This window comes from Tauraco erythrolophus, chromosome 1, assembly GCF_009769465.1.
Source record: "Tauraco erythrolophus isolate bTauEry1 chromosome 1, bTauEry1.pri, whole genome shotgun sequence".
In the NCBI taxonomy this organism is placed as follows: domain Eukaryota; kingdom Metazoa; phylum Chordata; class Aves; order Musophagiformes; family Musophagidae; genus Tauraco; species Tauraco erythrolophus.
The window spans coordinates 76,070,784-76,097,331 of record NC_141465.1 but is presented as its reverse complement, the minus strand read 5'-3'; the positions used below and the strand labels follow the sequence as shown (position 1 = coordinate 76,097,331).

Here is a 26,548-nt window from a genome sequence, read left to right as displayed (position 1 = left end):
CTGCAAAAGATGTTTTAACCAATTGTATAGAAAAGAGACATTTAGGATTTGCTCTTCTTCACCACTTGCAGGGCCTGTGGTTTTGATGTGATACAAAATCCCTTGAAAAATGTCTGTTTAAACTAATAAAATGAAGATTAAGATTCAGGACAATTATAAAGGTTGTGCTTTAGTATTTGTACTTTATATTCCAAATGACTTATTGTTACAAGACTTGAAGCTTGGCTGTTGAAAGAAAGTTTTCAGTTCTGTGATTTACACCACACATACGTTACTGTTGTGTATTTGTATTATTACTATGTAGTTACAAAATGTTTTGGCACTGGAACGTGGCCAGATTTTGCAATGGTATTTAATACGCGGAAGTTAGGTGAGGTGATCTGTGTGTAACACTCGCATTGGTGTCACAGACGTAATCACTTGCACGGAAATCACAATCCTGAAGGCTGGGCTTGTTCTGAACTTCCTGATGTGGTTTTGCTGATGTGCTGAGAAACCATTTTTTGTTCCCCCTCCCACTTATTTCTGGTGCTCTTTTCCCTGGTTAACCCCAGCGGCAGTCTTGTAAAGCACTTGCAGGACCCGCCGTCGCACCCCTTGCCAGGTAAATCTCCAATGGCAAGGAGAGCAGGGCCTTCTGCCTCCGAAACCTGGCACTGTAGTAAACCAAATCTTCTGCAATGGATGTGAAACATCCTTCTCTCCTCCTGTTAGCACTCTTTCTTAATTTACAGTGATTACTTCTAATAACTAGTAAAGCAGTAACCAGTCCCAGTTTTTACCTCAGAAGAGACTGCAGCAGTTTTTGTTGTTTAAAATATTTTGCTCAAACGTTTGCCTTTTGTGTTATGTGGGATGGATGATCTTTTTGTTTAAAAAAATCTGCAGTTCTTTTTGCAAAGACTGACAGCAGTGTCTGGTTTCAGGGTGGGATGATTAACTGGAATAGACTGTTTCCTCCATTACGTCATAGACATAATGCAAATTATCAAGATCATCGCCCGTCTGAGCAAGACACACCTCCACCTACCGAGGTTTCTGAAGAGCAGGTAAACATTTTCGTATTTTAAAATGGCATTAAAAAACTGGTTATGAATTACGTCTACTAATTTTTTATCATCTGTTGACACAGTTTCTCTATAGCAGCACAAATCAGAATATCAGATAATGGTAACAATACAGAGACAGCAAATTGTCATTACCATCCAAACCAGAGTTACAAATCAACTTGGGAGTTTTTGCTTTTATGTGTAACTGTTTGTCTGTTGTATTGAAAGATGAGACAGTTTCACTAGTGGGAGCTATTAAAATCTGATAAAATAAATGTTTCAAAGAAGGAAGAATGACAAATAGATTTCATTATTTGTCTTGTAGACATGCAAGTTTTCCTTCACTGAGGTCTCCACCTTAAGTTTCCAATTCAGTCATGTAATTTTTTGGAAATAAGAATGTTAACGCCGGCCGTGATCTGCAACACGCACTCGGTCTAAAACCTGGATGTTTCCAACAGCAAGGGGGGTTGACTGATTTCACATACTGATGCCACAGAGAAGTTTATGTCTTTTCTACCAAGTGTAGATTTAGACTCACTGTATGGATTTAGACTTTTGTTGACAGTTTTATTCTCAGAAGAGAGGATGGTTTACTAGGAAATTTAAGAATGTATTATTAGTCTTGTTTCTGTATTTGGGATTTATCGCATGCAATCAAGTTCTCCAGGTTGTAGCCTGTCTGCAGTGAGCTACATTGGCCATTCTGTAGCCTAAGGCCACTGCTATCCTTCAACAAGAGTAGGTTTCAAGGGTTTTTCTTTCCCTTGCTATGATCGGGTTTCTAGTTTCGATTCAATATTAGATTACGTTCAAAATGTTCAAAACTGTAACTGCATTGGTGGGTTTGACTGCAAACCTGCTGAGCTACATCCAAAGAAGGAAAAAAAAAATCACAACCAACCAAAAAAAAAAGAAAACAAAAAAATAGAAAAGCCCCATGTTGGTACCGTCTGAGACAAAACCCAGAAATTTAATTTTGGCCAGTCTGAAAGCCTATTTAGTGCCAGGTATGGGGTGGACAAAAAGATTTCCCTGCTGGGTTGGTTTGTTTATTTGTTTTATTGACAAATTCTGCTTATGGGAACCTCTGTTGTTGGGCTGGAACTAATGAAATAGTTATTAGTCTGACTTATGCTGGATTCTTACCCAAAGCCTTTAGGCCAAGATTTAGGAAAGCAATATACGCTTATATTTTCTCATGCATTGAAGTTGTAGAGCTGACCTCATTGCTGTCATTTGCAACGCTCTCTAGTTACCCTGCAAAGAAAAACGTAATCTAATAACTGCACAAGTCGTATTGGAATGACAGAAATGCAAAGTTTTCTTCTGTTCTTCATATTAAAATGTGCAAGCATTTGCAATGCTTTTGGTACAAAAATCTCTGCATTTCTTGTGGGTTTCTTAGCACCTTAAATTACCATTACCAGTATACATCTCTGTTTCCTGGAGCTGGATTAAGTTCCTGTGGTTAAAATATACTCAGATGAGAAGAGTTTTTTGTTGTTACAATCTATTCCCCATGATGCTCGCTGGATATTTCTGTAAATGGGAACATTGCAATTCCATGCACCACTTCTTAAGGTTAGCATTCATGGCAACTGCAGTAAAAACCTTTCTTCTGAAATGTATGTATGTGGTTAGCTTTTATTCCACTGCCTGCCCTTTTTCTCATAAAAAACACCATCTTAGATGAAAAATCAGACAGAGGAAACTTTAGAAAGTTACGGGTTTTGAAATCCAGTTTGAAGTTACACTGTTGTTGCAGGCGTGTCGAAAGTAACAATTCATTTCTCTCTCTAGAAGAAGGTGAGAAACTGACATTGGGTTGTGAAGGGGGGGAAAAAAGGGGGAAAGGCACAAAAATGATCAGTACCATATTTGACATTCTGACAACCAAGGTAGCCGTCTTCTAACGTTTTGTAACGGTGTATTTAGGTTAAGAAAAGGAGGACCTCCACTGCCAGGCATACCTGGCAGTAGTGTATTTGTCAGTAAGCCACCAAAGCAGAGAAAATTAAAAATACTGAAAGTTCTGGAGGTGTCTTAGAGGAAGGGTAGTTTGCTTTTAATGGCACCTTTCTTTTAAAAGGCATTTAAAGTACTTTCAGCACGCGTGCACGTGGCTCTTGCACTCTGGGAAGATTCCTCCTGAAATGTAGACAGCCGCTACTGCGTTCCTGCTCCCTTCCCTCTGCTGCTGTACAAGGCTCCATACAAGCAGAGGAGGCGCAGCGGTAGCTCTCAGGCAGCTCCTGCAGCCCAGGACTCCCAGGTGTAGGAACTGTGGTGTCTGGTCACAAGGCCATTTGGAGCTGGATGGCGAATGCTCTCTGCTGCCCACAGCCATAGTTAATTTTATATGTCACTCCTTGCCCCACCTCGACCTTGTTTTTCCCCTCTCTGGGAGATTAACTATAAAAATGAATGAGTTATATTGTGACTTTCAGTCATACCTAATTGAGAATTGTAGATTTAAAATGTACTTTAGATTGGGATTTAACCATAAATTAAATTTGGTTATATGTACGTTGCTTTTTAGATGTGGTAATTTGAATATCTGTTAGCAGAGAGCAAAAAGGTTAGGTGTCGAGTACATGATAGTATAAAGAGGGTCAAGTGGTTATTGATTACCAAAATCACTGTCTTAATGTGCCCTTTTCCAGGTAATTCTTCCATCAAATGTCATTGACTTACACTGTTTTGAGAATATGTATAATCCTTCCAAGAATTTTACTGAACCTATTTAAGTATTGTACTGCCCTTGTTTTAGGGCTAACTTTCAGGTTTATTTTAAAACCCACCTAGAATGAATAGTTTTGAGTTTTTTAATGCCCTCTGGAGAAGTCGGTCTTTTCAAGGAAAGTAGAGCTAAGGATGCCTGAACAGGTTTTCACATCTGTAAATTCCGTATTTCAGTCGGTGTTGAGTTCTCGAGGTCCTGTTCTTGTCCAGAGCAGCAAGCTCCAAGGTCAGATTGTAGTTGTCATGTGTGGTGCCGTACTTTCTATTTTACTCTTCTTTCAAAACTGGACCAGCTAGGAAAATAACAGGTGTGGCATTTTCAGCAAACGGTCGGTTTTATTCAAAGTATCAGAAGGCAGTCATCTCTGTGGCAATGTTTTCAAGCTTGCTGCCCCAGATACATCTTTGTGCCGATGCATGGCCATACTTGCTTACCCCCTGGAAAGGTAAGCTTTTGAACGGCCTGATGAGCGGAAAAATGATTTCTGACACTGTTCACATGACTAACGCACACATTGTGAATAAAACTTTAAAGCAGTGTTACGTTCTTTCTTTTCCAGGTTGCACGACTTATGGAAATGGGATTTTCCAGGGGAGATGCTCTAGAAGCTCTGAGGGCTTCAAATAATGACTTAAATGTAGCCACTAATTTTCTACTGCAGCACTGATGGTTTTCTGTGTGAAGGAACTTCACTTGATGGGTTTGTACACGTCTGAAAGGGGATCCAAGCCACCTGCTGGGCAGACTCACGAAGGTCATCCCCGCAAGAGCGTCAGAAAAGAGAAACTGGCGCCGTGTGACCGGTGATTCAAAGTGATGTTAATGAATGACATGAACTGTTCCCAAGCCTTCAGATCACTTGGTGGTTTCTAGTCTGGTTGTCCTTTTCAATGTAACTTCAGTTTCTACTTATTACTGGATATTACCTAAATTTATTTTTAAAATAAAGTAGGTGTTTTGGGTTTTTTCTTGTAAATCCTCGTTAGACATGTTATCAGGCTTAATGACTAGGAAAAGAAGCTCCAACAACCACAACAACTAGATTTACCTATCAAGAAAAATCGCATATTCTTAATTTACAGATCTAATTTCTCTAGCTTACATGTTATTTTACAGTACTTGATTTTTAATTACAGTAATAAGAGGTTTGAAGATCACTTCATTTTCAACTCAGTAAAGGGTTATGGAACTATTATCTCATTCTTTGAAAAGTTTTATTAATGCCTGTAATATCTTATTTCTTTAATTCCTTTTTAAATAAAAGTTGTCGTTCAGCACATAATACACAGATAGGCTGCAAGAAAATTAATGTGCGTATTGCAAGCTGTGGTAAGTGACCACTGTAAATTTGAATTTTACAAACTGAACAAATTGCTATTCAGATACAGGTCATGAAGATACTCACTGGAAGCAATAAAGGTGAATCGAATGATGCAGTAAGATCAGAACCGAAGTGACTTGAATGATTTCCATGTCTAATTCAGACAGACTTCTGTAACGATGGATGTATATTCAGTGTCCTATGTGCCGGTTTCATTTTTTGAGCTGGCTACATACTGTCTCAAAAGAATATGATAAAAAGCTAACTTTTCTATATATAGTTCTAGTTTTCTACTGTCAAAGATGTGGATGACCCTGCATTTTCTGAATCCTCACTTTCTGAAGCAACTTAACTGTTGATCACAGACTGGAATATTAACCGTAAGGGTGATTCAGGCTAACGTGGGAGGTAACAGGACACTAATGCCAAGATAGTACTATATTTGTTTTGAAGTTCAGATTGATAATAAACTTACTTGGCTTGACTCTCAGAAGCATTCAGTATTAGCACTTTAGGAGTTTCAGGTGGTGGAGTGGACAGAGGTGAACATCTTTGTAAAACCAAGCTGAAGTAATACAAGATCCTGAACTGTGACTCTGTGAAACCAACCTACACATGTATCTCAAGCATTTAATGTATGTTTCTGTATGTACTTTTTTTGTACGTTGTGTGTATGTATGTGACTATTTATATACACACAGGCATATTTAATACACACATACATTTAGAGTAAGATCTAGGTCCACAGAAGTATAGCAAAGGCAATGGCAGCCGCAAAGGGGAGGAGGTGAAAGAACAGAGAGAGAAGGATGTTTCGGAAATCCAAATGAACACGTGTGTGTCAAAGTACAGATCTGCGCAATCTCATTTGGCCTGGAAAAGATATCAGGAAATTACAGGACAAGATTTAGGGGGAGAGAGAGAGAGATACCTTTCTTTTTTGCTTTTTAATTGACTGATAAAACTGAAAAAAGTCACCCAGCCATATAAGTCCTTATCCAGAAATGACATCAAATTGTACAGCTTTTGACACATGACATAATTTGTAATAAATTCAATGTCCTATATATATTTTTTACTATTTTCCAGTGGGTGAAATAAGGGCTTTGGGGAATGACTGTGTGTTTTCCTGCATTTTGATCAACCTCCTTCAGTGTTTGGCTTGCTGCTACGATCACATCACTTACTGCTTTTTAATGGAAAGGTTTTGTTTGTGTGAACCCGAGTGGCTCGCTCCGTGTGTAGGCTAGGGACATTTCTGTGCCCAGAGAACTCTGGAAACCAGTCTTACAAAGCGAAGGCTAAATGTAAGAAAAAAAGCCCTACGATAGTTTTTGTATGCAAACTAGTTAAATGTTTTGAAACAAGTACAGGTTTTAATTTTGAAACATACAGATTCTTCCTTCACAAATATTTTATCAAAAGTAGCAGTAAAGAGTAGAAGAAATTTTGACTTCAGAAGTAGTAGAAAATTTGACTTCAGCAGTCAAATTTTGTCTGTAGGAAATAAAGGTCTACCTAACCCAGGGGAAATTAAATACAACCTGTGCCCTTTCCGACATTGCCCTGCTTTAGGGACAAGGACAAAGCATTTATTCCTTGGAATTTTAAAACATACCAAGTGGCATCTGGGACATGTAAGTGGATGTTCTCCATGTCTAAATCCTTTCTTACTATTAGCTATACAAGGGGTATCCAAATATCACAGTTGTGTGGAAAACCCCATATTGCTGGGCATTTCACAAAACGTGGTCAAACATAAGGGGTAAAATTCAGGTCTTGGTGATGTCAGTTGAAAACTCCCCTTGACATCTGTGAGAACAGTTCGTGTTCAAAATGCTTCCAGGGTTGTGATTTCCAATTAAAAAAAAAAAAAAAAGAAGTGGTAAAAGGAGAGGTCTCGGATGCCGTTGAACGCAGTTCCTGTTTCGTGCTAGAACCATAAAAGAAAGATTCAGATGTTAGAGCTGGAAAACAACTCGCTTTCCACTTGATGGTGAAACTTTCGTCGACCATTTCTGGGAATGTGAGAAGCGTGTTCTTCACAGCCGTGTTTGTCCAATACAGTTTTGAGTATCTCATTGCACAGTTTCTATTTTGTGTGTGACCCAACGATAGTTTTCAGGCAGCAAGACAGTGCAGAATACTTTTCTACAGAGAGGATTTTTAAGTCCCTAGGAAATTCACGGTGGTTTTAGTAAAGCCAAGATTTGGTATTTTGAAATAAAAGTAGTTGCTGCTGTTAAAATTTCTCTACTAGACTGGGAATGTTGTCTTTTGAGACGACACCGGAGTAATTTATTGGGGACTTTCCTGGATGGTTATGCAATACTTCGAAATACACCCGCAGTGAGGTTTGTATTTGTGGAAATCTGCCCAATCAGCCACCAGGTTCTCAAGCCTTAACTTTTTGCGAAGATGCAGAATGACTGGGCTCCGTACCTACCCCAACCATTATCCTCTCCCAAAACAAGAGTTAAAAGGTTCCCCGTTACTCATGTGAGCAAATGGACTGTCCCAGTTGGTTCAGGTGCCAGCCAGCGCTGTCTAGCGCTTGTTGGCGGTGCCTTTGTGAACATACGATGGAGAAAAGGTCTTGTTATTTTTGTCTGAAACAGAAAGACAAGCAAGCAAGTCATATTGCCAGGTACTGGGCAAATGGCAACAGTTTTGGCTTTCCTGTTTCTGTATGTGTATATATATACATATATGAGTATATGCGCGCATATGTATATATGTGTGCACACATATGTATATATACAGAGAGTGAGTGAGAATATTTATGTATTGATTTGATGAATTCAACTGGAGCTAAGAGTTTGTTGAAGAAAATTACAAGTCTGTATTCAAAGACTCCCATCTCTCAAACACATATGTATTTGGAGTATATATGAAGTTGTCCAGGCATCCAAATTGAAAACACTCACAACTACAACGCTCGCGATGTAGAGGAACTGCATCTGTTTGAAGAGAAATAAATGCACAGTATTAATTTGAACAATTAGTTTCCTTGATACATGAGTGCATTTAATTTCTTTTGCGTTCTTCCACGAGGAAAACCTAAATGAGATTAGTTTTCTTTAACTGGGTAGCCATAGAAATACATATTTTGTATGAATAAGTCCAAATACTGTTTTAGTAGGAGTATCACATGAACACACAAGCACAGTATGTGTTTTTATTTATGCAAACATACATGCATATTTTGTTATAGATACATGCGTGAGCTTATTTAAAACATCCTGAGTTTGGTTTAGTTTTTAGTAGGATTGCATTCCTCCTGTTTCCATATAGAAGGGGGTGCTTTGACCATAGAAAGTCCACTCTTAATGGAAGCTCAAAGAGGGTGTGTTCTACCAATGGTTTTCAGTCCAAATATAAGACAAGAAACCGATGATGGGAGCGGAGGAACAGTACAGCCTGATGAATGGGCGCAACGGGCGAGAATCTCGGCAAAGGGGTAGTTCAGCTGTTGCCATTTGATTTTTTGCAAAGGAGAGTTTCAAGAGGAAATGAGAAGTTAGCTGGGCTCACACGTGTTTGTAGGAGACCGCTTCCAAACTTGAACGGTAGCGTTGGAGAACACAGGAATATATGTACTTTAAAAGTGGGTGAAAAATTCTGGGATTGTGGCAGAACCGAATGCAGGATTTGGCCTTTTGACCGGAGATAAGTAGGGACCATAAATGTTATTTAAGATTAGCAAAGGAGAGGACTTGAGGGAGGAGACTGGCGATGTGAAACTAGGTGGAACAGAGTTTAGAAAAAAGGAGCAGAGTAGAAGATAAACTGCAGAGGACAGAAGGAAAAGACCTGATGAGAGGAGAGAGGTGGGATATCGCGTTGCGCTTAGTTCAGTTTTGAAAGAATTCCCAGAGATTCTGTGTGAAAAATGCAAATGCGCAATATTGCGGCTAATCTCATACTCAAAATCCACTCTCTTTTCAGGGGTGTCCAATAGGGGAATCCTGCCATTTTATCCGGTCAGGTTTGCATGAGATGGTACGTGTGAGCAAGAGATAAAACAGTGTAATCCCAGGAGCTTGGCAGTGAAGCAAACCCTGGAGTCACCATAGGTTGGGAGAAAGCAGCTGTTTCTGGTTTTTAAAGCATAGTTGGTCCTGCCAACCCAACTCTCCACTTGTCACCCCATCCCTACTGCAGGGAGACCTGCCCCAGAAAGGACACAGCTCCCTGCCGGTCCCACCGCTCTCCCCACAGGAGGTTATTTATAAATCCCCGCGGGGATTTGAAAGCACATGACCTTCCTGGGGAAACAAATGTCTCGTGTAAAGGAGGTGCATTAAGAGCTTGTGCTTGTTCCTCATCACTTCTGAGTATTTGCTTTGCTTGCAGGAGTGTCCTGGTTAGACTGGGATAGAATCATAGAATCAATTCTGTGTTCAGAGAAGCTACATTTCCCAAGGAAGCTGTGTTTTTTAAAAGGCTGCAGTACCCAATTCACTGGGAACAGAGTGGATAAGACACTTTGGATTAGTTTGTAGCCAGCCGTGGCACGCAGGTATCTGTAGTGCTCAAAGACTTTCCAACTTGTTTTCTTTGCTAATGATTCAAATGTCCAAGAACCTGAGGGGAGCGTGGCCAGGGAGATTGACACCTAAATTGGCAAATGGATATTCCATACCATGTAATGTCATGCTCACTACAAAATGAAAAGTTTATTGGGGATAGGCCTGCTTTTCTCTCTCTCTTTCTCAATGGTCACCATCCCTGGAGGGTCTCACCTGTTGTTCTGCTCCCAAGGCCTACTCTCTCTCTCTCTCCCCCCCTCTCTCTCTCTCTCCTGGGATTGCAGTTTTGGGTCTTTCCTGCTCTAGGATCACTGTCTGGGAACAAGCTGAATATTGGCCAAGGGGTGTTGAGCAGCTGCATCGTACATCACTTGTCTGTATATATTATTATTGTTATTACTTTCGTTTTTATTTTATTTTTATTTCAATTATTAGATAGTTCTTATCGCAACCCACGGATCTTCTTCCCTTTTCTCAATTCCCGTTCTCGAGCAGGGAGGGGTCATTGGGTAGCAGAACAGCTGGCTACTGTTCAGCTGCGGATACAGGCCAAACGCGGGCAGAGGAAGAGAGGCACCGTGCACCGCTGCGCAGCCAACAGTTGCCCACATCACCTGGCCCAAACGATCACACTGGGGCTTGTTGCTTGGCGGTGAGAAGCTTTATTTTAAGCAGATATGTGCGTTTTTACATGACAACGTTTTACTAGCTTACAAAGGCGGATGTCGCGACGTGCGATAGCTTCAATTCAGGACAATTTAAAGCACAGACCGGAGAGGTGTGTTGCATGGCTCCAGGTAGTTTACTAACAGGTAACGTGTAACTGCAACCAGGAGCACTCATCCCCCCCAGCACTCTCCTGGAAATTTATGATTTTAGCTGAAAGCGTTAAGTTTGGAACCGCTGTTAAGGAAAAAAGGCAGTGCTATCTGAGCTCCGTGCGCTTACTTGCCATTAAGATACGGCTCGCCAGACAGGGTCTGCTTTCTGGGCTCCATCCGACTGCATGAGCCCATCACCCCTTTTGCAGGAGAAACCTGAACTACGCTGTGTTGGAGGGGCTTTGAGCTGCAAGGGTCACAGCTCGAGTTTGCGAAGGAAATCTCCGTTTGCACCACATACGTATGGAACCTGTGCAGCTATGGACAGGCGTGGCGGTGGCACGTGGCCGCAACAAGTGCACTCGCTGCCCTGAGATCAAACTGCAGCTTTCCCTTCTTACGAGGCGGTATGGCGATAGGCTGCGAAATGCCTGCGCGTGGTGCAGAAATTCCCACTCCCTGCGTGGGAAACCATGCTGGGAGACCAGGCGGGACACCAGCGCGAGCTCGCCGCACGCTTGGCGGCCGCCCTCCTTATCGAGTGCACCACGTCCCCGCAGTGAACACGCGGGGCGGGGGAGCAGCACCAGCTGCGGCTATTTATTTATTTTTTATTATTTGTGGGTTTGGTTTTTTTTTTAATGTTCTGGGACCCGTTCGTAACTGCGGGGGAAGGTTCCCCCTCTGGGCACAGCGGCGCTGCGGGGGCTGCGGAGGCGGCGCCCGCCCCGTGAGGGCGCCGCCGGGCCGCGAGGCGGCGGGCGCGGGGCGGTCGCGCGCGGCCGCGGGCCCTCCGCCGCGGCGGCGGTGCTGAGGGGCGGGGGGAGGGGGGGGGGGGGGCGGAGCCGGTGGCCAAATTCGGAGGTGGAGGTGGTCGCCAGCGGGCTCGCCCGTGGGGCGAGGCGGGGAGAGGGGCGCCCGGGGCGGTAGCTGAGGGGAGGGCGGGCCGGCTGGTTAATGCCGGCGGCGTGTGAGGAGCTGGGATCAGGCGGCTGGAGGAAGTGCTGGAACAGCGTTACCGTGCATCTCGGCAAAATGCTCTGTAGGGTTTCGCTTCGGTTTTAGTGAAACGCTCCGGTTCCCAGCGGCCAGGGAGCACCCCCAGGTGGCGAACTGCTTCGGCCCATACGGGATTCCCAAAGCCCAGGCTCCCGATCCATTCTGCCCAAGGCCCTTCCCTCTCCACCCCTTGGGCGTCCCCTCGGCTCCAGCTGGTTGCCTGCTGTGCCCCGACGGGTACTTTCCAAAGGGAAGGGCCCCAGGCTGGCGCTGGTGCAGAGGAGGGATGCCGGATCCCTCCTGCATGCTGCCGTTCTGCAGCGCTACACATAACTGTTCACCTGTTTTCTTTCTCCAAAGGCTCTTACTGGTGGCGAAGGATGAAAAGTGGGGACATCTTTGTTAATAAAATACTTCAGAGAAAAATAGAACCCGATAAGGGGCATACAAGGCTATATTTATGTTCCACCTTTTCCTGGGAAGGCTTTGTCACAGATTTGCTGTCCCCTCAGCTGTAGGCTCCAGCCTGGCAAAACATCTCCTCGCCTTTGTCTTGACAAGGAGGGTTGGCCACCACTGCAGACCTGTGCTCTGGAGTTAGTGTGGAGGCTTGCCAATGCCGACAGCTACATACCACTGTTCTCCTACCACAGTCATACAGGAATTTGAGTTAAGAAGATGAGAAAGCCCAGCTCTTCTTAGCACGAGTAGGTGATGTTAGGGGCGATGGCCACTGGCTGTGGATGGTGGAGTTCAGACTGGACAGTGGGGAAAATGTTCTTATCTGCAGTGCAACACAACACGGGAACCATCACCTCGGTGGCAGGGGACCCTCCTTGCCTAGAATTCCCAAGCCTTGCCTAGAAGAAGCCACAGCCAGCTTGACATCGTGCCAGCCATGGTCCTGCTTTGAGTAGGCTGTTGGATGAAGTGATGCAGAGAGGTCCCTTCCAGCCAACACTTCTTGCACAAGTTAATAGGGCAGCATAACTATACAGCAACTACCAGCCTAGCCAGGCTCCTTTGGGGTGTTCGGACCATTGATTTTCTTATATTATTGCATGCCAGTTCTTCCTTGTCCATTGTAACACACTTTTTAGGACAGAGGCTCTCTGCAGGCCAGCATCAAGGTTAGACCTGCTTTGAGCAGGGCTCAGGTAGCCTCCTGAAAGGACCTACTAGAGTCCCTTTCCCACCTGAACTGTTTTAGGCATCCCTGTTAGTCAGCCTTCAGAATGCTACAGTTACCCGCACCAAAAGTAAACCCATCATCATCCAAAAGCTCATTCATGCACGTTTAAAACAATAAAGGGCTGCACATGACTATTACTAACTTTCTAGCCATGAAAAAGGTTATTACCTTAAAGAATGATTTGTATTAATCAAAAGTGTCTGTTCATGAAACTTCTTCAGGTTTACTTTCCAGCAAAATAAAGCTGGTTTTTTTTGCTTCTTCATGTCTCTGTGCATGTCTCTGTCCCTTCCAACCCCAAACAGAAGACCAGCCATCCCAGGAACTGTGAAATTCTATGTGTGGTTTTTTGTTGTAGTCCGGTGACTTCAGAAAAGAGCCAAGGAGGTCCCTGCTCCTGCCGACTCTCTCCTCATCGCACGGGCTCAAACATCAATGGGAACCTGACGTCTCGGGTCTCCTCCTCTTGCTCTGGCGGGAGTCAGACATAACCTGCCCTTAGCAATGCTCTTGGACTCCACGGCGTGCCGCGTTCAAGCAAAGGTCAGTCAAGGTCACGTAAGGCCACCCTCAATCCTCATCTCCTCATCCCCTTTCCTCCGCTCCCTTCAAGGTACTGAGAGGTGGGAAGGTTTCCCCAGCAAGTACCCCCAGGGCAGGTTTGCAGCGCTGCGAGCCAGGCCAGTCCTGGCATCCCCTTCCTGGCAGCAGTTCCCAGGGCGACCGCAGCAAGGAAGAGCACCCTGGGAAAGGAGCAGCCGCCCAAGCAGAGCAGCCCGACGCAGGTAGCAGCACTCCTGGGAGCTCTGCGAATTCACATCCTCACCCTTCTCCCTTGAAGAATGGCTTTTCCAGCAGCTCCCACGTGCCCCGCGCTTACTGCTCGCCCCGTGCAGTGCCCAGTTGCAAGAGTGGGACGCTGAGCAGGGGGAGAGCAAAGCCACTGTTTGTCGGTGCAAGGAAGGAGCTGTAGGCGACTTTCTGCCTTGAAGTAACATCCCAGCCTCTTCCTGAAATGCCCTGAGCCCGCGTGCTCCATGCGGGCTGCCCCGAGCCCCGTGGAGATGCTGCCCCATTGCTCCAGGGGCAGCACAGGGAAAGAGGGCAGGGAGACAGGGAACATCATGGTGGTTGCCAGCACGGTTGCCAGGAATGCAGGACAGGCATGGGAGGGCAGCGTGGTGTGGTGCTGGGAAACCCCCAACTGTGTTTGCCAGCCAGAGCGGTTGCACGAGCTGCCTCCTCTGGGGCTGGGATGAAAACGGGCCTCCCTGTGCTCCAGGATGGCAGGTCCACCAGCGCTGAGCACAGAGCCAGGCGTGCAGAGCCATACAGGGCTGTGTCCCGGCGGGGCTGGCTTTGTGAGAGCCCCTGGCTCCAGGCAGGGGAGCAATGAAGCCTGTCAGAGGTGCTGGTCCTGCTCTGCAGCCTGGCTCCAGCTCCTGCCATCTGGGATGATCCATAAGCTGCAGGCCTTAGCGAAAAGAAGGGAGTTGCGCTGCTAGACAGAGACAGAGCCGGGTGGCTGGCTGTTGCTGTTGCTTTCGGAGGGGGTCTTGGCAGTGGAGGAGGTGGCCGTTGAGCCGCTGTTCCTGAAGATGCGGAGCAGCCTCCGCTTGTAGCCTCGAAAGGCAAAGAAGTAGATGATGGGGTCAATGCAGCAGTTGAAGTTCATGAATGCCACAGTGACTTGCAGGGACATCTTGAAGGCTTGCTGCTCACGGCAGGACGGCTGGTAGAGGATCTTCCTGACCATGAACTGGACGATGTTGAGGTGGTAGGGACTGAAGCAGAGCAGAACGGCCAGAAGCACCACCAGGATGACTGTGAAGGCCCGGCGGTGGTGCCCATTCTTCACTGTCAGCGGGTTCTCCTTGGCCGTCTGGCAGAGCTTGAGGTTGATCCTCACATAGCACACCAAGATGATGCCCACGGGCAGGAAGAAGCCGAGCACGCAGGCCCCCAGGAGCAGATAGGGCAGCTTGGGAATCTCCTCAAAGTTGAAGTACTCCATGCACGTCAGCTTGTCTCCCATCCTTCGCGTCATGGGCCGCAGAAGCAACGGTGCCGTCTGCAGGAACACCAAGGACCAGATGAGGACGCAGATGCCCCTGGCACGGCTCATCTTCCGGATCCTGCCAGGGTGCCTGGTGCGCACCACGGCGATGTAGCGGTCCACACTCACGCAGGTCATGAAGTAGATGCCCACATAGGTGTTCATGTAGAAAATGAAGGCTGTGGCCCGGCAGAACCAGTCCCCAAAGGGCCAGTCAAACTCCAGGATGTAGTAAGTGATCCTGCCTGGCAGCGCCAGCGTGAAGAGGGCATCGGAGAGAGCCAGGTTCACCAGGTAAAGATCGGTGGAGTTGAGTTTCTTCTTCCTGCGTTGGAAGGTGATGCAGAGGGCCAAGATGTTCCCGCAGGCGCCGAACACCAGCAGGGTGGTGTAGAAGAGGGAGAAGGTGACTTTGGCAGAGAAGTGGTGATTGTGCACGTTGCAGCTGCTCTGGTTGCTGGAGGTGAGGTTGGCGGGCGAGAAGACGGCCTCCACAACAGCCATTTCCGTGGTGTCTTACGATCTCTCTCACCTTCTCCCTTGGAATAAGAACAGACGTGAAACTTGCAGCTTATCGGTAACAGGAGCAGCACCCGTTGGGCCAGCCCTCACCCTCATCACGAAGCGAAACGCCTGTCCCCTGCTCCCTGCCACCCTCCCCCACCCCCACACCCCTCCCCAGCAGCACACAGCTCAAGTCATTTGGAAAAACGCATCTCTTGTGATTTCGGCGCGAGTCTCTCAACAAAGGCTGTGACTCATTGTCGTCTTCTTGTCACCAGCTCCTCTTATTTTTGGTTGTTTGGGTCTTTTTGCAAGTCCGATCAATGCCAGAAAGGAACAGGGGGCTGGGAGGAGGAATCGCCTGTCACACAAGCAAGGTCCCAAACTCATCCGGTGGCAGCGATGTCATTTATTCATCACCACAGGGTGGGGGGTGGGGCGGAATGGGGAGCTTCATTGAGAAGATGCCCAGAGATCGATGGGGCTGGGTGAGGGTGGCGGGCAGAGGTGCCAAGGAAGCACCTTTGCAACGCCCGGGCTGGGACCAGAGAGGAAACAAAACCGGAGACACTTAAACGGAGGAAAAATCCCTCCCTTCCCCAAGAACTCCACACTCCATGCCCGTCCCAAGCGACGAGCACCCCAGCACCAACCCCCCGCGCCCCGCACGCCGCTCACCCTGCTTTGGGCCGCGAGTCCGCCGGCACCGGGGACAGCGGGGTCCCCTCCGCCGCCGCCGGGGCTGCCGCACCTCCCGTCCCGCCCGCCCCGTCCCGCTCTTCCCCCCAACACACCCGCCGCCGGCCGCCGCTCCAGCCCCGAGGGCGGCCGCTTCGCCCCCGCCCGCCGCTCACCGCACGCTGCCGCCCTCGGGGCCGCCTCCCGCCGCTGCCGCCGCCGCCGGCCTCCGGTCCGCGGACTCTGCAGCAGCCGCGGGACGGGGCGGGAGGGAACGGGACGGGACGGGACGGGACGGGGCGTCCCGGTCACCGCGCTGTCTCCCGCCGCCTCCCGCAGCGGGGACCCTCGGGGGGCTGAGGTGCTCACACGCACGTTAACGCGCACGAAAGAGAAATCAGGGGGAAATCAGGGGTTCTAACCTGGCAGCGGCGGTGCCGCCTCCCCTTCCTCCTCCTCCTCCTCCTCCTCCTCCCGCCCGAGGCTGAAAGGGGTGGGAGGGGGAGCGCGGCGGGCGCGGAGCCTCCCTGCCCGCACCCGGCTCTCGGGCTCTGCGGCCGTGTGAGCCCCTCCCGGGCTTCGCTCACACTATAACAGCACCCTGAGGTCTGTTTTTTTTGTTGTGTTGGGGTTTTTTTCCTTCTTCTTTTTTTTTTTTTTTTCTCTTAGGTTTAGTAAAAATGCATGTTCTTTCTGGGTTGTGGGTTTGGTTTTTTTTTTCTCGATGTGTGAGAGGCATTTTGGTGCAGCGGGGGTTATTCTCAGTAGTGGCTGCGCTGGAGAAGATAAATGACTGTACCTGCGCAGCAATCACTCCTGGCATCTGAGTCGACTTTGGGTTTTACTCTGAAAACTTCTACGAGGATGCAAAATGCAACCGAGCGATGAAAACAGCCCCAGCTCTGCTTCACGCGCGCCCCGGGGGCTTCACCCCTGGGCACGTGCATATTACAGCCACGCTGGCGCGATCGGACCCTGGCACCTTTTCTCATCAAGCTAGGATGAATCTCCCGTGGAGCTTATCGTGCCCGTGGCCAGCGCAAGCCACACTGTGCACAGCCTCCCAGGTGGCGGTGAAGCCCAGATTTGCCTTTCTCACACACTCGGAGAAACTGTTCGGCATGGCTCCTTGAGGCAGAGGCTGATCCGAGTGAAATGAGATGATTTGCCCTTAGTGGAAAAATACTTTCGTTATTAGGATGATGTACCGTGTGGGGAATGTTCAGCAAAGCCCCTTGTCTCAGCTGGAGCAAACAGGGCAGGCTCTATCCCTGCAGGGTGCCAGGCAGTGGAGGGCTCTGATTTACCCCACAGCCCCATGAGCACAGGAGCCCTGACGGTGACATGGTGCTGCCAGAGATGGGGTGAGCGCTGTGGACAACCAGCATGTCTTGCAGAGAGGAGACAGTACTTTCCTCCCCAGCACTTCCCAAAATGTTTGCAGAAGAGCAGCCTGCCCCGTGGCTGGCAGGATGGTCTTCCCCACAGCGGCTGTTTACTGGAGACCACTGGGGCTTTCAAATCCCAAGAGGATTTTATGCTCTTTTTTTTTTTTGTGATTTTAGGGGTTTTTTGGAGGTGGTGGTGATGATCTTGCTTGTTTTCTTTTTTTTTCCCCTCCCAAAAACTCCTGGTAAACTAGGAAATTCCCATCACGGGACATTCAGGGTGCTACTGAAAAATACTGAGGCCAAGAAATGTGAAAATTAAGATTACAGTTAAGCTAAACTTAGATTTCCCTCCGAGCTAGTAAAGCTCAACCAATTCTTTAATTGCATAATATTTATAATGTTTTACAACACAGTGGCATTAAACTCAGTACTAATCTGTGTACTCATGTACAGTGAGTCATTTGTGTAGAAATTACACAGTGAATGATATTGCCATGAATTACTACGAGTTGAAGGTACCTAGCAAGAGCAATAGTGAAAATTTGCTAACAACCATCTGTTAATGGAGATATTGTTGTCTCTCGGGGGGGAGTTTATATCACAATGAAGGGAAAGGTCTACTAATGAGAGAGTAACTGCTGAGTAAATTATGAAAAATATTCCTTAGTAAGATGGGGATTTTCTATGTGCATATGTCAAGAGTTAAACTCGCGCAGGGCTCAAATGTTCTTAAGCTGTTTCATCGTGACGATGAAAATACCTGATGGATATAACATTAAAGAAGCGTTATCCCTACAGAAATCCTGAGCCCACACCGGTGAGCAGATCCAGGACTATCCTTTCATCTACCTAATGCACTGCATGAAATACAGCATCAGATGAAATAAATACCTGTCACCCTGAAGTCAGGGGTCACTGTGGCACTGACAGTGGAAGAGCTGATGCTTTGCCCACAAAACGCTCGTGTCCGCCCCCGTTACGCTCCCTCGCATGAGAGTTTTATCTCCACAGATTACATCATCAAGGAAATAAATCTGGGATGAAGCCGGGCAAAATGCCATCGCCTTTCCAGTCAGGTGCCCACAATGCCTCAAGCCCATCGCTACCACGAGTGGTCAGTGATGACGGTCGGGGTATTTTGTGATGCAAATTCACGCCCGGGACTTTCTCGGTGCAGTCAAACGCCCAGTAAGATCCCTCCCGTCCCTCGAGCTCTGCACTCATGCAGGCGCTAAAAATGGAGCTGCAGATCCCAAAGGGGAAATTACATGTGGATAACCCAGGAGCACTGGCCCCGCCACTAACATGAACCCTGAGGACTGGGAAATTCTGGTGGGAGCCCATGGGAGAGGCAAGGCATCGCTGTGCCAAAGAGGGGCCTGGGTAAAAGAGGGTCTGGGGGGGATTAAACCCTGAGTGGAGGGTAAGGTCCTTCCCAAGCGGCAGGTGCAGAGCAGGTCCTGGGGAGCTGGAGGAGGGCAATGCCTCAAGTGGCACCATCAGCCTAAAAAAAGAGGTAGAGGAGCCCAAAAGTCCAGGTGACAACCACATCCAGGGACTTGGGAATAAAGAGGAGGGAAAACAATGCGCTCTACCTGATTTTATTTTTCTTTTTGCAATGCAGAAGAAAGGAAGTGGGTTCTTCTTTTGTGCAAAACATGCTCTTGCCCTGCGTGCAGCAGGTGCTGTGCTACAGGAGTGCAACCCAGCTCCACCCGTTTGCACAGCCCCGGGAGCCCCACCAAGCACAGCGATGCTGCACCGTGCCGCACCACAGGCAATGGCCCCTTTCGGATGGGAGCGTGAGGCTGGGGGGAACCCATTTCCTGGATGGCGGGACCCCGCTCCCTGCCTCTGCAATGCTGGGTTGGCTGAAAAGGGACACCTCCCCTCAGGCAGCATAGAGAAGCCCTGTCCACCCCAGTTTGCAGCCACCTCATTTTAAGAGATGTTGCCCTTTACTGAGCCCAGGGGTTGGATGAAACGTGGTGCGAGATTTGGGGTGTGAGGTTCAACTTCAAAGCTGGGTCCAGGTTTTCTTCTGCTGTGTTCATGTTCACAGAAATCCACTTTTCCTTGGGCCCAGCAGGGAGCAGGTGAAGGGTCCTGTGGCCCGGGTACTCCTCCCAAACCAATGTGAACAGGAGCTGCTCTCTCAGGGTGTCCCTGCTGCCAGGGACTTGACCAGGGCACAGGGGACACCTCCAGACGGGGGCCCTGTGCAAGCGCTTGGTGTGGAGGGTCTCTTTCCTGACACGTGCATCACAGATGTTAACCATGATGCAACCCCAGGTGGGTCCCTGCCATGGTTCTTGCCCAAGGGTCGGTGCTGCCCTTCCCAGAGCCAGCTGTTGGGTATTTTGGGGTAGACGCCCACCTCCAAGTCACCACGGCTCTTCCTCACGTTGTCCTCACAGAGGACATCGCTTTCTGCCAGCCTGTGAAGGCTCCCTGCACCCCCCTCTCCCTCCTGGAGGCCTTTGCATGGACGTTTCATCCCAGTCCAGCCAGGAGGCTTTTTGCCTCCTCCTTCTCCTCCGCAGCTCCTCCTGGATCAGGTCCTTCAGGCCATCAGCCGTGAACAGTGGTGAGCGCGACGGGTGAGGAGAGCTTGCTAAGGGCTCTCGGAGGCAGGAGCCTGCTGGGAGAGCTGGCTCCAGGCTTGCTCCAGAGCTTTGTCTTGGGGTGCAAAGCCACGCTCGGGGGTGCTGAGGCTGTTGTTTATACCTGGGGGGGGTTTCCCAGAGTTGAGAGATGATTTGGAGCTGGACTTTCTGAAGGCAAGGCAGCATAACAAATGAGGTAACAGTCCCTTCACGGAGAGATAGCAGGAAGTTTGCGCCTCCTCTTTCCATTGTATCATCACCTCTCCCTCTTTCCTTTCCCCGACGACTTCGGTTGCCTTTTCTCTCTTCGAGTGCAAAACATCTTCAGGAAGCTTCGGGTTTAGACGTAAAAATCTCAAATCCAAGTGCTTTCGGTTTCAATGCAAGAAGCAGGGATTTTCCACAGCTCAGCCCCTGGATCTCAGGCCACTGCTAGTCATCTGGCGCTGGAGCAGAAATTAGGAGAACATCTGATTTTAACATCCACCTGTCCTTTCAAGAATAGCAGCTATGTAGGGAGGACAACGTTGGAGAGGCTTTAACTCAAAGTGATGGAAGTTGTAGAGAAAGCAAAATCTGTACTGAAATTCCTAGCATTTCGTGACAAAAATCTCAAGAAAATAATTACTAGGGTATTGGTACGCTTGAAACCTAATCTGACCCTAAATCCAAGTGGGAAACACTGAATAAGGAAGTGGTTGAAATCTCCTTCTGCATTACATGACCTGATTTATGTGCAGCACGAGCTCTGGAAATGGTGTCACAGCACCAAGTCCTGACAGTCAGAGGAGCGGCACAGCTTGCTCCATCTTCCCAAGTGGTGGGACACAATGTGGCCACTCCAGGAGCTGCCTCCTTCCATGTCCCCTCACCTTCAGACCTAAAACGTGGGCACAAAGGCTCGCGTGTGGGCCACATAACCACCACAGTTTCCACGTGCCGAATGGTTCCGCTGAGCCTGGCTGCAGGGATGGGGCAGCTACGCAAACAGGGGCAACTCTTAGTCATGTAGGTCTGGGCATCTCAGCAGGAGAAATACCGACGAAATTCACGTTAAGAAATAACTTCCTCCAGCGAGCATGAAAGACACTTGTTCCCACGCTGCGCTGTGACTTAGAAGCTCCATTTTGATTTTGCAGGAATAAGATGAAAGTTTTTCTTGGTATCTGATTTCTGTGGTTAAAAACAATGTTTAAGCGTTTGTTAAAAAAACACAATCATAAGGCAAGTTTGGAGAAGAGAGGTCCTATTTTTATCTGTTTTGTCTTACGCCAGGGCCACATACGCTGTACGGGCACACACACATTGTAACATGCAGTGATGAAACAAACAAAAGCAACCGGTGTAGAAGATGATCACAAAACGCAGAAATGAGTGTTCATGATACGGAAAGTGCCAAAATTGCATCTTAATTCAGTCTGGATCTCTATGATTCTATACAACAATGTCTTTTGGCATTACACCTTCTTGCATTGTGACTTGTTAGTCTTTTTTTTCTAAATTTCCATTTATTCTTCACATTCAGTGTTTAGGCCATGTAATGACCAGGTTTTGACCATGTTTAACACGTACCAGGTAAATCCTACGACAAGTGGAAAAATCAGCATCCTCTTTTCTGTGGGGCGCTCAGCACAGTGCACCAGTGCCTCACAGATACACGGAATGGTTGAGGTTGGAAGGGACCTCTGGAGATCATCTGGTCCAACCTCCCTGCTCAAGCAGGATCATCTAAAGCTGGTTGCACAGGATGTCCAGATGGCTTATCTCCAAGGATGGAGACTCTACCACCTCTTTGAGCAACCTGTGCCAGTGTTCTGTCACCCTCACAGTGACAAAGTGTATCCTCATGTTCAGAGGGAACCTCCTGTGTTTCAGGTTATGCCCGTTGCCTCTGGTCCTATCACTGAGCACTTCTGAACAGCTCATGGATTTGTCCTCTTTGTACCCTCCCTTCAAGTATTTATGTACATTAGTGAGATCCCGCTTAAGCCTTCTCTTCTCCAGGCTGAATAGTCTCAGTTCTCTCAGCCTCTCCTCGTAAGAAACAGGCTCCAGTCCTTCCATCATCTTTGTAGCCCTTTGCTGGGCTTTCTCCAGTACGTCTATGTCTTTGTTGTACAGAGGAGCCCAGAACTGGACCCAGGACTCCAGGTGTTGTCTCATCAGTGCTGAGTAGAGGGGAAGGATCACCTCCCTTGACCTGCTAGCAACACTCGTCCTAATGCATTACAGGATACCATTACCCTTCTGTGCCACAAGAACACATTGCTGGCTCATGTTCAACTTGGTGTCCACCAGAACCCTCAAGTCCTTTTCTGTCAGCTGCTTTCCAGCCGGTCAGCCCCCAGCATGTACAGGTGCCTGGGATTGTTGCTTTTCAGGTGCAGGACTTTACACTTCACTTTGTAGAACTTGAGGAGGCTTCTGTCAGCCCATTTCTCCAGCCTATTGAGGTCCCCCCAGATGGCATCATGACTCTCTGGCATATTAGCCACTCCTCCCAGTTTTGTGTCATCTGCAAACTTGCTGAGGGTGCACTCTGCCCCATCATCCAGATCGTTAATGAAGACGTTGAACAGGGTTGGACCCAGTACTGACCCTGGGGTACAGCTGCTAGTTACTGGTCTCCAGCTGGGCTTTGTGCTGCTAATCACCACCCTCTGGGCTCAGCCATTCATCCAGTTTTCAACCCACCTCAACGCCTCAACATCCTCTGCTGATTTATCTACCCAGCTCTTGCGTGCAAGCAAGTGGGGTGCTCTCTGCTTTATTGTGGGAAAGAAAACCTCAGAGAAGTCATGGTGAGCAGTGAATAGCTGGAGACCTTGGCACCTGATGTTTTTTCAGAGCAGATTGTCGTTGCTTGCTCAAAGCGTGGCTGTCACCGGCTGTAGCGCCAGCCCCGAGCGCTTGGCACCTCTGCGCGTTTCCACCTCCCTGGTCCCAAATCCCTCAGAGTCCAGTGGATCTGGGGAGAAGGTGGATCCAACTTCCCGTGTAATAAAAACCTTCCATAATGAAAACCTTCCTTAATAAAAGCTTCCCTTCCCGGCGGCGGTCAGAGCAAGCTCTAGCTTTCGTGGCTATCGCCGCTGAGACTCAACGTGGGCAGAACAAAGTGAGCAACCCGTTCGCACCACAACAGTGATTCACCCGCAGAGCCTTGCCCACGCGGCGCCAAGCACGGCACGTTCCTGGGGAGAAAGCAGCCGGCGATCACCGATCCAAAGGTTGTCATGCACCCCTGCCCACGGTGCGTCCGTGTGTGGGACCTGGGCTGGCTTCGTACCCTGTGAATGTCAGCGTCTCCTCATTTGTAAGACCAGGAATGCAACTCAAGCATGGCTTCTCGGTGTTGCTTTTGTTACTCCCTTCTTCTTTTCATGCTGTCTTGGAGAGTGAGCAGGAGAAGGAAGACGGGGCACCTCAGAGAGCCCTGGCCACCGGCATGGTCACAACACAGACCTCTGTGCCCTGCTGTGACGCTGGCCATCTCTCTAAGGAGACAAGGAGCACCACGAGCTGGTTGCTCCACAACTGCTCCCTAGACAGCAGGGGAAAGCAGAGGTGGGGGTGCACATTGGTTCCTGCTGGGATGCATGTTCGACTGACCACGTCCTCCTGGAGCTGCCAGCATCTTGCTCCCTCCTCACGTCCTGCCAGTGCCAGGCCCTCCCAAGGACCCCGCCAGTGCCACTTGCAATTGTTGTGCAGCAGCTTATAGATGAGACCCTCAGGGAACTGGGTGCAAACACTAGTGTTTCCACTCAGCGGATATTTTGGATGACCTGCAGCTTGGCCAGAGGATGTGGGAATTTCATGCAGCGAGCGAAAAGCCGATGGCCACATCCTTGTAAGTTCATCCCTCTGTAACGGTTGGCTCCCTTTGGAGACTAGCACCTCTCTGTAAAACCACAGCGTTGGTTTTTCACATATGAAAGGGAATGTCTTTCTTGACTTTTACTTTCAGAAATCATTAAGCCATTTTTAGGTGAAGTTTTCTGTCAGCGCTCATCCCAAGGCAGCCTTTCACCAAAAGTAGCCCGAATCCCAAACCATACCTCTCTGGCCAAAGCTGTACAGACCCAAAAGACATTACACAATAGAAAGGGTTGGGGATGTGTAACCACAGCGAGCGCTGCCAGCCCAGCCTCCCGCGCTGCTCCCGAAAGGCTCCTGCTCCTACCCTGCAGCCAGCCCAGGCTCAGGCCCTGCTTGTGGCACCCAAGGGGCTCCCCCAGCGATGTGGCGGGACATCCTGTGGGATGGATGTAGGACGTCTGTGCGTGGTGCTAACAAAAATGACTTTGCTATTTAAAAACAGAATTGAGAGTCCAGGACACACACATGTGTGTATGTGTACAGGCATCTACCGTACCTCCTCCAAGTACCAGAGGATTTTTCAAGGAGCTGGGAAACTGGGAACAGAGACCAGGTGCTTTGGGGGATGAACGATAAGTAGAGAGTAACATCTCAAGGTGAATCCCCCATTTCGCTTCGTGGTTTCCTCATGAAGGGCCATGTTCATGCAAGTAAGATTTTGTTCAAGGTTGCAAGAAAAATTGGTGGTTAGAGAATAACACCCTTGGAAAGGTTGGAAGTCATTGTGGGAAGGGAAGGGAGACGTTCTCACGTCGTTCAGTCTCATGGTGCAATTCTGATGATGGTTTCAGTGTCCTTCCCTGACAAATGGTACCAAACCCCCATGTAGGTCCTATGAAGGGCTCAGCTCTGTGTTTCTCTGCAGCTCCCTTCCCTGGCAGAGCTTTTCCCCCAAAGTCCACTTGTGGCACACGATGGTTGCTTCACCAGACCCCCTCTGCAACTTCTGCCCCTTCTCTCGCTAAGGGCTGTGTTGTGGCTCTATGTGGCTACATAAGAAAATGTGCTGCTTAAACAAGATTGACTTAAACCAGATTGACTTAAACCCCAAACACTTAATCAGATTGATTTTTGGTGATGCTTTAAATGTCTGGATTATATTGAAATATTTATTTCGTAGTCGGCAAATTTTACCTTTTAGGACTTACAAGTAAGACCAGACAGATACATCTTAAACCAAACCACCTTAAACGTTCATAGTTTTCAGGATTTGTTAGCTAAATATTGTTTTAATGTGTTTATTATATGCCTTTGCTTCTGCCCTCTTGTCTCCTGAGTCCAAGCTGCGATTGCTCTGCTCCCTCACGCACCCGGGAATATAGTTACCAAATTATTTCTTCACAGTGGAAATTTTGTTTCCTGGGGTTTCACTCGCTTTTAACATATTGATGGAGACTGCAGCATTTTAGCTGCTAATGCTTATTGAAAACACTTGAGTCTTGGGGCTCTAATGTAGCTACATTTGATGCTTAATGCTTTGAATGATTTGTCATCATGAAGAGTTTGGTCTGACAGCGTAATTGAGAGTGGAGAGACTTCTGAGCGCAACATAAAAGCTTGAAAGAAAAATGGTACAAGCTTTTACGTCTTCGGGGAAGTTTTCTACACACATTGTAGATATGGAAAATGGACCTCAAAATGAAACTTTTTTTGGAAAAGGCAGAATTAGAGATAAAAGCATAAGAGAAGACCCTTCCAAAAAACAACGAAACCCCTCCATACAAATCAAAATGGAGCATGCTCACCATCACATTGACCACCCCAAAAAGCCATGAGCCACAGCTTAACCTGTTCAACAGATGCCCCTGCCTGACTTCAGCAGGGTAGAGGAAGAAAACCAGCTTTTAAAACCCCAAGTGATAGGGTTGGCCATGGCTTACTCCAAGCCCCTTCTTGCTGGGAATGCTTTGCACGAGTGGGAAGCACCAAGGCTTCCAAGGCAGTGACTTGCAGAGGCAGGGATAATTCCCTTCAGCCTGCCGCCATCGCTACCCACTGCTCACCACCCTAGTGTCTGCACAGATTTTACCTCCACCGTGAGACACGGAGGAGTGATTTGCCTCTCGCAGATCGAGATCAGAGGCAGGGAACGAGGTGAGCTGGATCACTTTCTTTACAGAGTGCAGTTGTATGGTTTAGCATCACGGAGCCAGAAATCTTAAAGGGGGATCTTGCCTGTGAGCCACGCTGGAAATTTTCAGAGGCCGTTAAAAACATGAATTTGTTATTCAGTGAGTATGTTGCTTGTGACAAAATACCATGCGGCTTAGTGTGTTGTGGAAGCGAGTTTCTGATTTTTTTTTTGATTTGGCTCTCCGCCAGCACTAATTGTCTGCAGCAACCCATGCAGTTGGGAGCTGTTAGGATGTGTAATCTCGAAACGTGCAGTCAGAGAGAAACATTTTGTTCTTCACAACCCCTGATCAAAGTCTGACCTCGAAGTTGTCTAAAATCCCGATTACTTTGAAATAATTTTCAAATGCAGGAATGGGTCTCCACCCTTACACAGCTATTGCAGCATGCTGCTGGTTCTTTAGTACCTTCATATATAGTACACGTGGGTATCGCATCATCTACCACCGATGACCCTCAAGCGAGCAGGTATTTAGCTCTCTCACTAAATGTGTCTTTAATGACCGGCTCACTATAACCATGTGAATGTCCCTGCTTGGGAGGGATGTGACTGCTCTAGTTGCAAATGGTCGGTGTCAGAATTAGTCAAAGCTTAGCTGATAGAAAATGGGAATAACGAAAAAAAATTCTAAAAGAAT

At 48.0% G+C, this 26,548-nt stretch overlaps 2 protein-coding genes across 2 annotated transcripts in view; one reads left to right on the top strand and one right to left on the bottom strand.

Moving 5' to 3' along the window:
- Positions 1–4,724, top strand: part of UBAC2 (UBA domain containing 2) — a 106,968-nt gene extending 102,244 nt beyond the window's left edge. The window contains exons 9-10 of the mRNA XM_086615916.1: positions 927–1,049; positions 4,355–4,724. Of these exons, the coding sequence (XP_086472042.1) occupies positions 927–1,049; positions 4,355–4,462 (231 nt within the window). The 3' untranslated portion in view covers positions 4,463–4,724. The remainder of the gene's footprint in view (positions 1–926; positions 1,050–4,354) is intronic.
- Positions 4,725–14,161: 9,437 nt separating this feature from the next.
- Positions 14,162–15,220, bottom strand: LOC104377940 (G protein-coupled receptor 183). Its single transcript, XM_009984837.2, has one exon. It carries the CDS (start codon positions 15,218–15,220, stop codon positions 14,162–14,164), a length of 1,059 nt encoding a protein of 352 aa, XP_009983139.2.
- Positions 15,221–26,548: the final 11,328 nt, after the last annotated feature.

Excerpts from the sequence above, each read along its gene's own strand:
- LOC104377940 (XM_009984837.2), bottom strand. The coding sequence starts at position 15,220 with ATGGCTGTTGTGGAGGCCGTCTTCTCGCCCGCCAACCTCACCTCCAGC.